Below are 15,839 nucleotides of genomic sequence, written 5' to 3' on the forward strand. Positions count from 1 at the left end.
TGATAGTACGATATGCCTTACCATCGTCGAAAAGCGATGTGAGAAAATGAAGGATCTCCGTCACAGGTGCTGAAACGGGATCCACGTGCCTAGCCAGGCACCAATCAGTCCAAGATTTCCAGGCTGCCCGATAAGCCCGCCTAGTTCCGGGGGCCCATGCGTCTTCCAAGAGGCGTCTAGTTGATTGCGAAACTCCTGCGACGCTCCAGGGTTCCCTGAGATCCTGCAGGCTAGGAGTTCCAGGGTTTCTTCTAAGACGAGAGGATGTTGTAGACCTGACGGGTCTAATAGGAGGTCCGGGAAGACTGGGAGAAGGAGAGGGCACTGGATCAAGCATTCCATCAGCTATGGGAACCATGACTGGGTGGTCCAGAACGGAACTACCAGGACCAGTTCGGCTCCCTGTTGGCGGACCTGGGCTAATACTCGGTGGATCAGAGCAAATGGGGGAAAGGCATACATGAGGTGGTCGGACCAGTTCTGTAGAAAAGCGTCGGTGGCTTCCGCGTCTGGATCCGGGCGCCAGCTGAAAAACCTGGGGAGTTGGGTGTTCAAACAGGACGCGAATAGATCTATACAGAAGGGTCCCCACCGGGAGGATATGGATAAGAAGACCGTCGTGTCCAATCGCTGGAGTCGGACAGAAAACGAGAACTCCAGTCCGCGTGCGTATTGTGAAGGCCGGGCAGATATTCCGCAATAATGGTGATATCCCTGGTCAGGCAGAAGGTCCAGAAGTCTCGTGATGGGATAATGCAGTCGAATGCGTACCCCCCATGGCGTTGACATACCGTACTACGGAAATGTTGTCCATCCGCAATCTGATGCAGGTCCTGGCTAGTCTGTTTGCAAAGCTGCGAATGGCGAAGAATCCCGCAAGAAGCTCCAAGGCCTTGATATGGAAGCTGGACTCTTCTTCGGACCAGCGTCCCCTGGTGGTCACTCCGTCGCAATAAGCGCCCCATCCCAGCAGGCTGGCGTCCGATTATTTTGTGAAATCTGGACGCGGGCTGAAAATAGCTTTGCCATTCCAAACTTCCAAGTTGCGGATCCACCATGTCAGTTCGTCTCTGGTCTCCTCATCTAAGGTGATCAGGTCTGCGTATGATGCTCCCGCGTGCAGGTGAGCGATCTTGAGGCGTTGCATGGCTCGGTAGTGCAGAGGTGCTGGGAAGACTGCCTGGATAGAGGAGGAGAGGAGGCCTACGATACTGGCCAGGTGGCGTAAGGACACTTGCGGAAGGGAAAGCGTGTGGCGGAGTTCCTTGCGGATGGCACGGACTTTGGATGGCGGAAGGCTGAGCGTTTCTGTTGAGTTGATTGTGAAGCCTAAAAATTCCATGGTTTGGGAAGGGGTAAGGCAGGATTTTTACAGGTTGAGGAGAAAGTCTAGGTGGGATAATAGGTCCATTGTCCAGGTAAAATGTGTGAGCAGGATGGAACGGTCCTGGGCCATGAGGAGGATATCGTCTAGATAAACAATCAGACGAATTCCGCGACTGCAGGATACGACAGGGTGCAATAACTTGGTGAAGCACCAAGGAGCTGAGGAGAGCCCGAAAGGGAGGCAAGTGAACCGCCACATTTCCTTGTTCCATTGGAAACAAAGTAGATTTCTGGATGTCTCGGAAACTGGCACTGTTAAATAGGTATCTTTTAGGTCTAGTTTGACCAACCAATCTCCGTGGAGGAGCATGTCTCTGAGGAGGTGGATGCCCTCACTCTTGAAGTGGCGATAACAGACAAAGGCGTTCAGTGCCCGAAGGTTGATCACTGGATGCATCTGGCCTCCTTTTTTGGCCACCAGAAACATGTTGCTGATAATGCAGTTGGAAGGGTCTAGGGCCGGTTCTATCGCGCCCTTCAGAAAAAGGTCCCTCAATTCCCTGTGTAAAAGAAGTTGTTTCGGGGCGGGGAGGATAATGAGATGAGGAGGTGGAATGTGGATCGGGGAACACACCAGTTCTATATGGAACCCCTTAAAGGTAGAGAGAATCCATGGATCGGCAGTGATGGCTGACCAGGCGTGGGAAAAAAGATGGATTCTGCCCCCTACCCAAACAGTCGAAGAAGATAAAGGGGTTCGTAGACTTACCGAATGGGCGTCTGGATACTGAGAATTCTCTGGCACCACGGGACCGCCATGAAGCACCACGGGTGGGAAAGAAGGCGGGAGGCTGTCAGGCTTCCTGGTTGGAGGATCTGAATGAAAAGGAGCCTCGACCCAAACCACGGGTATGGAAAGATGACCGGCCGGACAGACGGCCCCTAGAACTGCCGGCCCTGGTGGAGACCTGTCCCTGGAAGACCGGTCTTATAGACGATTGGGCCTTATCTAGTGCGGTGAAGGCACCCACGAACCGGGATAAATCATTAATAAAAGAGTCTCCAAACAGGAGGCCCTGGGCATCTTTGCCCGCCTCCATTAAGGTCAGATTGGATAGTTTAGGTTCAATTTTGAACAGAATAGCATTCCGCCTCTCAATAGAGAGGGAAGTATTTGCGTTGCCTGTGATGCACAGAGCACGCTGGGCCCATCCCCGGAGCTCTTCCGGATCTACCTGGGTATTCTGGGTTCTGGCGGATTCAGCCATTTCGAAAATCTTTGTAAGGGGGCCTAGGACATCCAGTAATTTATCCTGGCAGGCCTTTAATGCCGACTCAAGACCCCTATGGGGGTTCCATCCCGACTTGGCCAGAAATTGGGTCATTTTGGGGTCCACAACGGGTGTCTCACAGACCTTGTTCGGGACAATAGGTCTAGGGCACTCAGCTCTCAGTTTGTTCCTAGCCTCCTTGCTAAGGGGCTGGCGCACCCGGGACTCTAGCTATCTGGCAATGTGGTCCGATGGGAGCCACTCCGCGGACCTCGGATGATGAAGTGCATCCGGGTTGAAAAGCGGCTCTCCAGAGGGGTCTAGTATAGCATCTAGAGGCTCAGAAGGGATCCTAGTAGAGGTGGTAAGGGGGTTGGTAGGAACTGAAGATGGCCCGGGAGGGTCCACATCTAATAGTTCCAGGTCCTCCTGTTCTGAACTATTGCCAGATTTTGACTGCGCCTCCTCTTCAGATCCGAATTCTGACTCAGAATCTGTGTCATATGGCACATTTCCATGGCCTCGCCTTTTCTGCCTGGCGGGCATAGGCCCTTTTGCGCAAATGCAGCGCGCCCTTTTGGGTGGAAGGGATCACACCAGTCTTATTGGTTCTGGAGGCTGGAGGTTCAGCGTTAGCTGCCTGTGAGCTCAGCGGTCCTGGGCGGCTACCGGGTCTGTAGGATGATGAGTGAGCCATAAGGGCCTCAGAGAGAGACTGCGAGATGGCAGTAGACATGGAGCCCATGGCAGCATGGATAGCTACTGCTACAGAGCGCTGAATTGCCACAGCTTGTGGCTCATTAGTAATGGTGCCTGATACCTGGGCATGAGGAGTCACCTCCATTTCCTCAGGAATATGATCAATGGGGAGGCTGTCCTCAGACATGATGGTGCCTGGAGTAGGGCTAATTTATATATAATATTATACCTTGAAAGGATGATCTATAGTGTGGCCACAGAAGGGGAACTCAGGAAACAGGGGAAGAAGGCAGGTTTAACAATGAATACGGTCACCAGAGGGTAATGAAGGGACGAGTCGCAGGGGCTGGAGCTGTGTGAAGATGCGCGCGAAATCTCGCACAGCGCTGTGAGGAGAGAAGAAGTAGCTGAATAGAGATGCATCCGAAGTCCGAGACTTCAGACGGCACAAAGCGAAGTGGGAAAAAATATCTCGCTTCAGAGGAGGGAAGAAGAAGGGAAATGGCGGCCGAAATCGCACAGAGCCAGGAGGCAGGTACAGGCAAGGTATAGCGCGGAGGGTGTAAAGGGATGTGGGTGGGGGGGGGGGGGGGGGGGGGGGAATAAGCTATTAGGGAAGCAATAACCTGAAAAAACGGGTGTACTATGACTAAAATAAGTAAATACACCTATAACCACACAGAGGCAAGGGGAAAGGGCTACCCTAAGCACTGTATACGACACATATACAACGGTACAAATATTCTTAATTATTACTGAAAATAAAGACCACAGTGAGTACTTATCTGAGTGGTCAGCAGCAAAGAAAGAGGAGGAATCTATGCAAAGCAGGTCTATTATACTGGTCTTATGTGGGAGGGTCTTGTTACCATGGTTACTTGTTTTGTTTTTTTCTTTGCTGTTATTGGTTGTTCAGTAAAGAAAGAGAAAGCAATAGGAGCTTCCGTGTCATGTAATAAAATTCATTTTTACCTACTGCTAGATTTGAGCAAATGCTTTAGTGCATTTGCGAAGTATTGCTTATTTGACACAGTATTCCATGACACAATAAACAGTTTACTATTGTTATATAATAAATATTAGGCAAAGTAGAGCCAGGTTCAGGGGTAGCAAACTGGGCAATTTCCCAGAGCCTTCTTCCTTGGGGGTACCTCAAGGACTGGAGTCCCAGGAGCAACAGGAGTGGAAGTAAACCTGGACTACCAGGGACTTTAACATTAAAACCATTAGTATTTAGGCATTGTTTGGACATTGAATGGCAGTTATATTTGTGCATTGTTTGTGAAATATTTGGTAGGGTCAGTATTTTGGCATACATATTCAGGTAAGAAATCCATATGTATGAGTGTTTTATAGGTAGCTGATTGCCATGAGCAGTAAAATACTTGGGTACAGTATCTTTCACATGAGCAATACGGATTGTGTCAGGATCCGTTTAGGGAAAAAACTGATGGTTTTGCACGCAAGTTCAATCAGTTTTTTCTGCGATAGCGCAGAGTCTGTGTGTTATTTCTGTGTGGATTTTATGTGTTTTTAACGTGCGTGTAGAAGAACTGAAAAATAGCAATCTACATTTCCTAGTAGCCATCAGTAAAAAAAAATCATTGCATCTGGATGCCTTCCATTTTTTTCAACACAAGCCCCGTTCACTTCTATGAGGCCACAGCTGCATGAAAAACACACAATATAGAACATGCTGCGATTTTTCCTGAACGCAAAGATGATGCGTGAAAAACACAGCCAGACAGAAAACCTATCAGCTATAAAGCAGTATGCAAGCTGTGGGCAAACCCATTAATTTAACCCACCTCTTCAGACAAGCCTACAGCCAGTGACCCTGCTGCCTCTATACCGCCACGACCAACTTCACCCGCACCTACTGTGTCCTTCTCCCATACCATGTAGATTGTAAGCCCTCACGGGCAGAGTCCTCTCTCCTTCTGTACCAGTTTGTAACTCGTCTTGTTTATGATTAGTGCAATTGTCTGTATTATGTATGTGTACCTCTTCTCATATGTACAGCGCTATGGAATGAATGGCGCTTTAATAATTAATAATAATTTCAGGTATAATTCCTAATGGAGTTGAACATCATACTTATGACCAGAGGTATGCACTTGGCACCTGGATTGTATAAAAAGCTTCACATTCTTATCTCCCCACTACAAATACTTGAAATATCTTGCTGTTCCCGTCTTTACTCCTGATAAAAAGGCTATATAAATCACAAGCAAATGTCTGAGAAGTATTTCTTGATGATGCTTCGTGTGTGTCCTCTGACGCTTGTGTAACTGCAGGTTCTTCCGTCCCTCCATTATCAATGTCATTGCCAGTGTGTCACAGTCTGTTTGTTCAGTGGGAAACTTGTTGATGCTTTGAATGCATTTGTGGCTAACAAATGGTTTGGTGACAATAGAGCCATTATTTCTGGAGATGGTAAACAGACTGAGGATTCTCAAAGTTGTGGGCAGGACCCATCCTTCACTTTACAGTTGGCTGGAGCTAGGTGAAAGTATTCCAGGCATGCAGGGAGTTGCAAGTGAGCTTGTTCTGCGTTTTGTGCCTGCCATGGAAAGGGGTGTCTAATTAAAAGAAAATCCATTTGTTGACTGCAAAGTCAAACACAATCATCCACACTGATGAATGGTAAAAAGAGTTATAGTCGGGATTGCAATATTGTACAATACAAGGTTCATTCATTTTAACTCTTAAAGGGGTTTTCCAAATGTTTAGTACTTATGACCTATGACCTATCCTCAGGATAGGTCATCAGTATGTGTTCAGTGGGGATCCGACTCCTAGCACCTCTGCCAATCAGCTGTTTGTGCTGAGCACAACGGCCTCCTCGCAGCTTACCAACAAAGCACCGTCCATTGGATAGCGACTGTTCTTGTTTTTTAGCTCAGCCCTATTCACTTGATTAGTACTAAGCTGCGCCTAGGCCATGTGACCAATAAATGTGACGTTACTGCCCTAGAAAGAGGCGCCGCAGCACTCACCTTTTCAAATAACTTATCAGTGGGGGTGCCAGGAGTCAGACCCCCCACCAATCAGATATTGATGAGTATAAAACACTCAGAAAACCCTTTTACCTTTGTATCACTGTTTCTAAAAATAATGACATATGAATATGAAGGTTGTGATTATCATTGTGGAGGTCCAGCTGGTAAAGTCTGTGAACAGAACTTATCCCTTATCAACAACATACGATAAGACATGGATAAGTGTCTGATCATTGGGACTTCCACCAATCACAAGAACAGGTGTTCTGTGTTCCCCAGTTTAAATGGAGCGCCGGTAGTGCCACTGGGACTTCATTCAGCTCTATGGGACTGCGAAGTGTAGTACGTTGCTATCTTCGGCAGTCCCATACATTTGAATAGAGCAGCAGAAGACATATGCGATGGTCACTCCATTCAAATGGGGAAACATGGCATCCCTGTTGACATAATGTCATGAGGGTGTCACGACCTATCGCTGTCCCTGTTGTGCCTGGTGTCAGAAGGTCGCAGTGGGTGGCTACTCGCTCGGTTTCAAGAGATCGCTCTATGACCTAGTGGTGGGAATGGATTCCGATCCAGGTTTTCCTGCTTAGGTTTGCGTTCCTTTTTGTCCCATTTAGGAATCTGTAGCTTTTCATTTCAGCTACTATATATTCTCCCTTTCTGCTTCCCTTGTTGCCAGATATAGACCTTCTATTCTGACCTCTGGTGGAGTTGGAGTTGCTGTGGAGCTGGAGCTGCTGGATCTCTAGTTCACTCCTGTTATTGTCTGTTATTGTCTCCTGTTTGTTGTCTCCCTTTGGGGATTGTTTGTGGTGGTTGTGTTGTTTGTCCTTTCCCTGTTGTTACCCTAGGTGTCAGTGGTGAGGACTAGTGCTCCCACCGCCCCCATCTCACTACCTAGGGCTTATTTCAGGGTAAGCCAGGGACAAGGACGTGATCGACGTATGGGTTAGCAGCCCGTCTAGGGATGCCAGGTCAGCCAGTGCCAGTGCTAGGTGAGTTAGGGGTCACCACTTGTCACGGACGTTCCTGTGACAGGTGCTAGGAGATCAGTGAGACTGGCAACACGTGGTTTGATCTGTTCCTTGTGGATCAATTCTTGTCTGTGTTGTTTCTGGTAATGGCCACACCCCTTGCTTCAGGTCTTGCTTATGTGGTCATTTTACCTTCCCTATTTATTGTGGCTTCTCCCACCATGCTGTGCGGTTTATAGCTTCAGCTTCAGTCTTGTTGAGGATTGCTGGTGTTTGGATATTGGCGGAGTTCCTGGGCTTCCATAGCTACTTGAAGTTAAGTGTCTTCTTCCCCTGTTGTTTTATTGTTTGGGTTTTCTTGTGTTGCTATTTTCCCTGCCATTTGTGTTTAGGCCTAAGGGAGACTCCAGTTCGTCCTACCGTTTGGAGGAACAGGTTGTCTCTTGTCCTGACATTAGTACAAGGGTCCTACAGGGTGAGTTAGGAATCTAGGTTACTGTGTATGAACTCACCTACCTCTGGTATCAGTTCATACTTGCAGTCAGTCAGGACTTGGATTAGGGTTTCTCTAGCAGGTGATCTGCTCCTTTCCCTAGTTTCCAGGCCTTTTCCCCTCACCCCTTTCCCTCCTATGTTCGGTGTGGGTTTCTCTCCCTCACCGAAGCGTGACACCACTCCTCCCTCTCCCTAGTGAAAGGGTGCTCCCCTTCCCTCCCCTCTGTGCCGCACATCTGTTAACTGCCATATCAGACGCGATACATAATTCAGCAGGGTCCCAGTAGTAAGACCACAATAATCAGACACTTATCCATTATTCTGTGGATAAGGGATAAGTTTAGTTCATGGTAAAAAGCCTTTTAAGGCAAGGCAATGATCCCGGGGAAAAAGTATGCAAACTAACTCTCCTCCAGAAGGAAAAAAATGCTTTATAGTGCCACCTATAGGTATATATCAGATGTTGACTTACAGGTCTCTTAAAAACAAGCTGCACTATATATACAGTTGTCTTCCATCTATAGGAAAACTATTTCGTATTTGAATATTGATGAACTATTTATTCCAGTAAGATACCTAAAACATAAGTATAAGACATTTTTTTTATCTTGCAGGGGAATCCTCCATAGATCCAGCTTCAGAAAATATGACTCGCAGATGTCTCAGAACAGCTGATGAATTTATGTAGTGACAGAAGACAATGATACATGCCAACAACTTCTCGGTTTTGCATAGCAATTTAATTTTGTTCAATATCAAACATAAGAAAATCCAAATTGTTGAAAGGAACAGAACAAAGAGAGAAAGTAAAGAGTGAAAATGATTTTTATACTGATATGTCAGGATCTGTGATAACATGGAGAATGCGGTACTGGCCATCACGACCATTGAATATAATCCTAAATATACAAAAAATCTGAGCAAAAACAGAAAGATAGGTGGTGGCACACTTTCACTGCCTAGATATGTCCTTGTGTCTTGTAGATATTAAAGTTCTTGCTTGAACGTTCTTTTTTTTAAAAATAGGTACAAGCATTGAACTAGGTTTATGCTAAGGTACTGTACCTGCAGATACTGGGATGCTTGAAGTACTAGCAAACAGGCAAGTGGAAGTATTAAAAAGCTAAGATATCAATAAAAATCTCAAGACTGTGAGTGAAGGGAGAAAGGATTCCCCTGTATGTCTGCAAGGTAGATGGTAGAGTTGTAAATAAATGTGACATGCCCAGCCTTTTCTATGCAGGAGAGCAATAGTAAAAGCTATAATTTTTTTATTATTAGAGTATATAAAGTTTTTTTTATTTTTTACTAAAGTCTTACTTTCTTTTTTTGGATACATAGTTGTATAGATTCATGTACAATATGGTACTATGTTTTGCACTGTGGCTATGTTTGTAGGGTTGTCAAACTTATGACAGAACAGCATAATCCATATATCTGTATATTTGAATTGCTACGGTCGTACAGTGTTATTTGGTGTTGTTTTTTCAATGCCATCAATAAATAAAGATAAAAGATATTATTGTATTATGTGAACTAGAGATGTACACGTCACATCATGTAAAAAAGACCTACAGTTATATATTTTTGATTAAACTATATGATTGTGAATCCTTCGAGACCATAAACTGTATATGAACAATTAAAGCAATGCCTTTTCTTCTGCATGTCTTGATATATCATGAAATCGTTCTGCAGTTTCCGGCCATGAAGTCTCAAGCTCAAATACACATACACAAACATATAAACTGATGTACCGCACTTTGTCTACAGGTAAAATGCAAGACTGTAATGACTAATGGCTGTATATACGATGGCCATTACATTTTATCATGAAATTCTGAGGCCATGTTCTCATGCCAGTATTGTGCAACAGCATGGTAGGTTATAACTAGGACTGGAACAGAGAACAGGTAAGATGGAAAGATTGGTGTCACTTCTATGTTTTGGACCTGTTCCTGGTTTTTGGCTTAGTCTACATTCACACCTGTCTGCTGTATGCAAATAGAAGCACCTGAAACATGTATCAAACATATGCATAGGCCTCCAAAGTCACATTCATGTCCTTATGGCATCCCGCAAAAAGGTAAGAATTTTTTAACATGGGGGCTGATGGATTACGTATGCCATAAAATTGCTATTTAGTGGCATACGTTAATCAGCATTATGGCCATGATTTATCAAGACCAGCGTGTGCTACATCGGTCTTGATAGGGCTTGTACCGCCAGAGGAGGCATTTCATTTATTCGTCGTAGTCCAGTCCATGCGCCAGACTGATCTATGGCAGATCAGTCATTATTTTCAACAGTTTCTGGTGTAAATAATGATGAATGTGATGGGGCTGAAGGCCCTGCCCATGCCATGCCTCCTTTTCGGAAACTGGCGAGGGTGGTGTAAAAATGGCAGTTGCAAGTAAAAATGTCATGATGGTATTTAAAAAGCTGTGCCCCCTCACAGTAGTATGCCCAGCTATGCTCCCCTCACAGTAATATGCCCAGCTGTGGCCCGTCACAGTAATATGACCAGCTGTGCCCCCTCAAAGTAAAGTAATATGCCAAGCTGTGCCTCCTCACAGTAAAGTAATATGCCCAGTTGTGCCTCTTCACAGTAAAATAATATGCCCAGCTATGCCCCCTTCACAGGCAGTAAAAAATTCATAAATAAACTCTGCATACTCACCTCATTCCCCAACAGCAGCAGGATAATATACGGAGCTCCCGGCCTGCCCCACCTCCCACCCAGACCTGCAGTGTGGAGCACAGACAGGGGTAGAAATGATGGAGCAGGGAGCCAACGGACGGCTCTCTGCTTCATCATTACAGTCAGCTGTCTCTGCTTCCTATGGAAGCAAGGACAGCAGCCAGAAAGTGGGATGGTTGGGAGGTATGACTGTTGCCCATATATTGCAGACCAATTGTTTGCGGGCTGCAATACAGGCACAGCCGGCGCACCTTTGTTTGCCTGAGCCCTAACTGTCACAGCATCTAACAGCAGATATGGCTGATGGCAATAGAAGGATGCGTGACCAGTTCATTAGGTGGATGTGCATACTACTATACAGATTAACGACCAATATCCATAGGATTTTATGAGACAGTTGTTTGCGAAGGATGTTCTTTTGCTGTAAATGGCATCTGAAAACCTATATCAGAAAGTATGTATCCCCTGTAAAGTCACTTCCTCTGTAGAGCAGTAGGCATAAAATGAAGAAAAAACACATGGAAAAACAGCATTAAAAAACACTTGTGTTTTTTCACACAGAGCAAAAGAAAAAACTGTCAAGGTGTATGAAACAAAATTAGGGGAAAAAGCACCACACACAGCATTCTGCGATTTGAAAAAAAAAATTGATTGGCCCCAAAAATGCAACTCATGTCAAAAAACAACACTAAAAAGAACACATGCTGTGTATAATAATTCCCAAAGGCTTTTGCCTAAAAACAGCAAAAAAAACACCTCACCAAGAAAAAGGAAAAACTTCTAAAATGATGCCGAAAAAAATATGTTTGAACCAAGTACCTTATACTTTGGTTAGCGACTTTACAATAGTTAAAGTAAGGAAAAAAAATGTTGCTAAGGCCTGTGGGGATTCGCTCTGGTAGGCAGATTAGCGGACGCAGTACAGAGGCAAAAACAAAGTCTTTGACTTAAACAGTGCAGTGTTTATTCACACATAAACAATGGAAAGTCCACAGAACAAAAAGCATTCACCTTGTCAGCAGTTTTGGTAGTAGCAGTCCCCAACAGGCTTTAGGGCCTGCTTCCCAGCAATGCGGCTCTCAGCGCTTTAGTACGGCACACATCATGCAGATCCCAAACCACGAAGACTCCGCAGCTTCACTGTGAAATGGAGGATAATCCACACCCAGCTGAGACTGCTGGCTGGGTTTTATATCCCTAACCAAAACCCGGCCTGGAACGTGGGGAACAGCTACCCACCCTTCACTTTGGCTGCTCCCTGTAAGAGCCGGCCCGGATCGGCTTTACAGCCACTCTAAATAACCAATAGTGTCAGTAAGCACTAGCTGCCGCTGACACTTAAAATTACCGGCTCTTACCTCACCGAGGCCAGGAACCTCGGTGACACATATCTGCCGTCAATGACTGCCCCTTGCGCTTTCCTACATACCCCCCCCCCCCCCCACTTTGTTCAACCCTGAGGGGGTGAACAGTAGCCAGACAGTGTACCCGGGACAGGGCATCTGCATTTCCCTGTAACCTGCCTGCCCTATGTTCCACGGAAAACTTAAAGTTCTGTAGAGACAAAAACCACCTGGTGACCCGAGCATTCCTCTCTTTGGCTTGGATCATCCACTTGAGATGGGAGTGGTCGGTCACCAGACGGAACTTTCTCCCCAACAGATAATAGCGGAAAGGCTCGAATGCCCACTTGATGGCCAGGCACTCTCTCTCCACTATACTGTACCTAGTCTCAGTTGGGGTAAGTTTGCGGCTCAGGAAAACAGCAGGATGTTCATTCCCATTGATGTCCTGAGAGAGTACAGCTCCGAGGCCTACTTCAGAGGCATCAGTCTGTGCCAAAAACTCGCTCTTGAAGGTGGGCGTAACCAACACCGGGGACCCACACAGGGCCAACTTCAAAGCGGAGAAAGCCTTTTCCGCCTGCTCATTCCACTGGACCGTCACTGACTTGCATCCCTTTAAAAGGCCTGTCAATGCTGCAGCGACTGTAGCAAAGTGGGGGACAAACCTCATATAGTATCCCACCATTCCCAGGAACGACTTTACTTGCCGAGTAGTGACCGGTCGTGGTCAATTCAGAATTGCCTAAATTTTGTTTACCTGAGGTTTAATAATTCCGCGCCCAATTACATACCCCAGGTACTTGGTCTCTTCTAACCCTATCGCGCACTTTTTTGGGTTAGCGGTTGAGCCAGCTTTCCTAAGGGAGTCCACTACAGCCTGTACTTTAACCTTTTAAGGACACAGGGCGTACAGGTACGCCTTGATGTCCTGGTACTTAGGGACACAGGGCGTACCTGTACGCCCTGTGTATTTCCAATCCGCGCTGCGGGGGGTGATTGGAACAAGGTGTCTGCTCAAATAATTGAGCAGGCACCCTGGGACAATGCGTGGGGGGTCCTGTGACCCGCCCCTGTCGGCGATCGCAGCAAACCGCAGGTCAATTCAGACCTTTGGTGCGTTTCCGGGTTATTTGGGTCTCTGGGGACCCGATAACCCAGAACAGGATGGTGATCGGTGGTGTCATAATACACCACCAATCACCATCCTGCGATCCTGAGAGGTGATGGTGACATCACCTCTCAGTATTGGCTCTGATTGGCTGCAGGGCAGGCGGGCGGGCGGTTTAAATTATTGCAGCGCTCCTCTCCTCCTCCTTTCTGTGTCTGGGAGAGAGGAGCGCTGCATCGATCTCCAGAGCCAGCACCCCTTCTGACCCTCCACAGTGCCATCTGGCACTAAAAGGTATTTAGGGAAAGGTTAGGTTAGGCAGGGATATTCCGGGAAAGTTTAGTGAAAAAAAAATGAGTTTTTTGTTGCATCACCCTAATCAGGTGTCGGGTCCACAGCACAGCTGTGTGACCCTAGACCCCCCAGGGGTGCTGCAGCTTGTCCCTACACACACACATTTTTTTGGGGCGCAAGCAGTTTTTTTTATATATTTTTTCTGCGTACGCTGACTGTGGCCGGCTCTCTTAGCGTCAGGCCACTGTTAGTGCATCGCACACCCACCCCACCGCTGATCAGCGAGTTAGAATTATTATTATTTTTTTAAAAAATTGGCCTCCCCCCAGCTTGTCTCCGACTCTGAGAGCCCCAGTGAGGACGAGGATGACCCCACTTTCCTTTTGTCATCTGTGTATTCCTCATCATCTAGCGATGATGATGAGCCCCCAAGGCGGCGGAGACGCTGCCAGGCGGAGCAAGGGGACCCTGTGGCCCACACTAGTACGAGAAGCTCTGGGGCTCGTACTAGTTTTCTGGCCCACCAGTTAAGTCCACCGGAGCCCCCTACCGGTGAACTTGCATGGTGTACCCCAGAGCATTTTGAGCCTGCGATTCCTGATTTTGTTGGTCAACCAGGAATCCAGATTCCCACAGTGGGCTTCACTGAATATGACTATTTCACTTTGTGAATCTGATGGTGGAGCAAACTAACCTGTTCTCCCAACAGTTCATTGCTCAACACGCGGGCTCCTTTTTGGCTAGCGCCGGTGGCTGGACTCCGGTCAGTGCAGCCGAGATGAGGACGTTTTGGGGACTCGTGCTGCACATGGGCCTAGTCAAAAAACCTAGTGTCAGGCATTACTGGAGTGGGGACGTCCTTTACCAGACCCCACTTTACATTACGGCCATGACACGTACCCGGTTTGAGGCCATCCAGAAATGCCTGCATTATGCAGATAATGCAGCATGTCCCCCCCCAAGGTGATCCTGCCTATGACCGCCTGTACAAAATCAGGCCAGTCATCGATCACTTTGGGGCCAAATTTTTGGAGGCCTATGTACCTAGAAGGGAGGTTGCGGTTGATGAGTCTCTCTTTGCTTTCAAGGGGAGATTCATTTTCCGCCAGTATGTTCCCTCTAAGCGGGCGAGGTATGGCGTGAAGCTGTACAAACTTTGTGAGAGTACCTCAGGGTACACTTACAAGTTTCGTGTGTACGAGGGGCGAGATTCCCGTATTGAATCCCCAGAATGTCCCCCCCCACTCTGGGTGTTAGCGGAAAACTTGTGTGGGACCTTATGCACCCACTGCTAGATAAAGGTTTCCACCTGTACGTGAATAACTTTTATACTAGTATCCCCTTGTTCCAGTCCCTCGCCGCCAGATCCATGTCTGCTTGTGGGACTGTGCGGAAAAATCAACGCGGCCTCCCTACCCACCCCCTCCAGGTACCTATCCCCAGGGGTGAGAACCGTGCCCTTACCAGTGGAAACCTGTTGCTGGTCAGATATAAGGACAAGAGGGATGTCCTTGTACTGTCCACAATTCACGGTAACGACATTACCCCTGTCCCTGTGCGAGGTACCACAGCAATGGTCCTCAAGCCCGATTGTATCGTCGACTACAATCGGTATATGGGAGGAGTTGATCTCTCTTTGCCATGCGCAAAACCTGGGCATAGTACAAAAAAGTTGCGGTCTACTTGGTACAGGTTGCCTTGTACAAATCTTTTGTGCTGTCCCATAGTGTCAAACATAAATAAATAAAAAAAATAGACATATAAGATATTGCCGTGTCCGTAAGAATCTGCTCTATAAAAATACCCCATGACATAACCCCTCAGATGAACAGGGTCAAAAAAATTAAATAAAAACTGTGCAAAAAAAGGGAATTTTTTTGTCACCTTACATCACAAAAAGTCTAATAGCAAGCGATCAAAAAGTCATATGCCCCCCAAAATAGTGCCAATAAAACTGTCCTCTCATCCCGCAAAAAATGAGCCCCTACCTAAGATAATCGGCTAAAAAAATAAAAATAAAAACTGACTCTTAGACTATGGAGATACTAAAATGTTTTTTTTTTTATAAAAAGATAATATAGTGTAAAACATAAATAAATAAAAAAAAGTAGACATATTAGGTATCGCCGCGTCCGTAAGAATCTCTATAATAATACCCCATGACCTAACCCCTCAGATGAACACGGTCAAAAAAATATAATAAAAACTGTGCCAAAACAGCTATTTTTTGGCAAATTTTCCATTTTAATCAGTTTTTTTCCAGTAACAAAGCAAAGGTTAACAGCCAAACAAAACTTAATATTTATTACCCTGATTCTGCAGTTTACAGAAACACCCCACATGTGGTCGTAAACTGCTGTATGAATAAACGACAGGGCGCAGAAGGAAAGGAACGCCGTATGGTTTCTGGAAGGCAGATTTTGATGGCCTTTTTTTTTTGGCACCATGTCCCATTTGAAGAACCCCTGATGCACCCCTAGAGTAGAAACTCCATAAAAGTGACCCCATCTAAGAAACTACACCTCTCAAGGTATTCAAAACTGATTTTACAAACTTTATTAACCCTTTAGGTGTTCCTCAACAGTTTATGGCAAATGGAGATGAAATTTCAGAATTTCTA

The 15,839-nt window shown here is 46.3% G+C and overlaps 1 protein-coding gene across 2 annotated transcripts in view; it reads left to right on the plus strand.

Moving 5' to 3' along the window:
• The window catches only part of DOCK8 (dedicator of cytokinesis 8), a 193,897-nt gene extending 185,246 nt beyond the window's left edge, over positions 1–8,651 (plus strand). For both annotated transcript variants that reach the window (XM_040417106.1, XM_040417107.1), the window contains one exon: positions 8,385–8,651. In XM_040417106.1, the coding sequence (XP_040273040.1) occupies positions 8,385–8,445 (61 nt within the window). In that variant the 3' untranslated portion in view covers positions 8,446–8,651. The remainder of the gene's footprint in view (positions 1–8,384) is intronic.
• Positions 8,652–15,839: the final 7,188 nt, after the last annotated feature.

The sequence above is a fragment of the Bufo bufo genome, chromosome 2 (assembly GCF_905171765.1).
Source record: "Bufo bufo chromosome 2, aBufBuf1.1, whole genome shotgun sequence".
NCBI classification, from domain to species: Eukaryota; Metazoa; Chordata; class Amphibia; order Anura; family Bufonidae; genus Bufo; species Bufo bufo.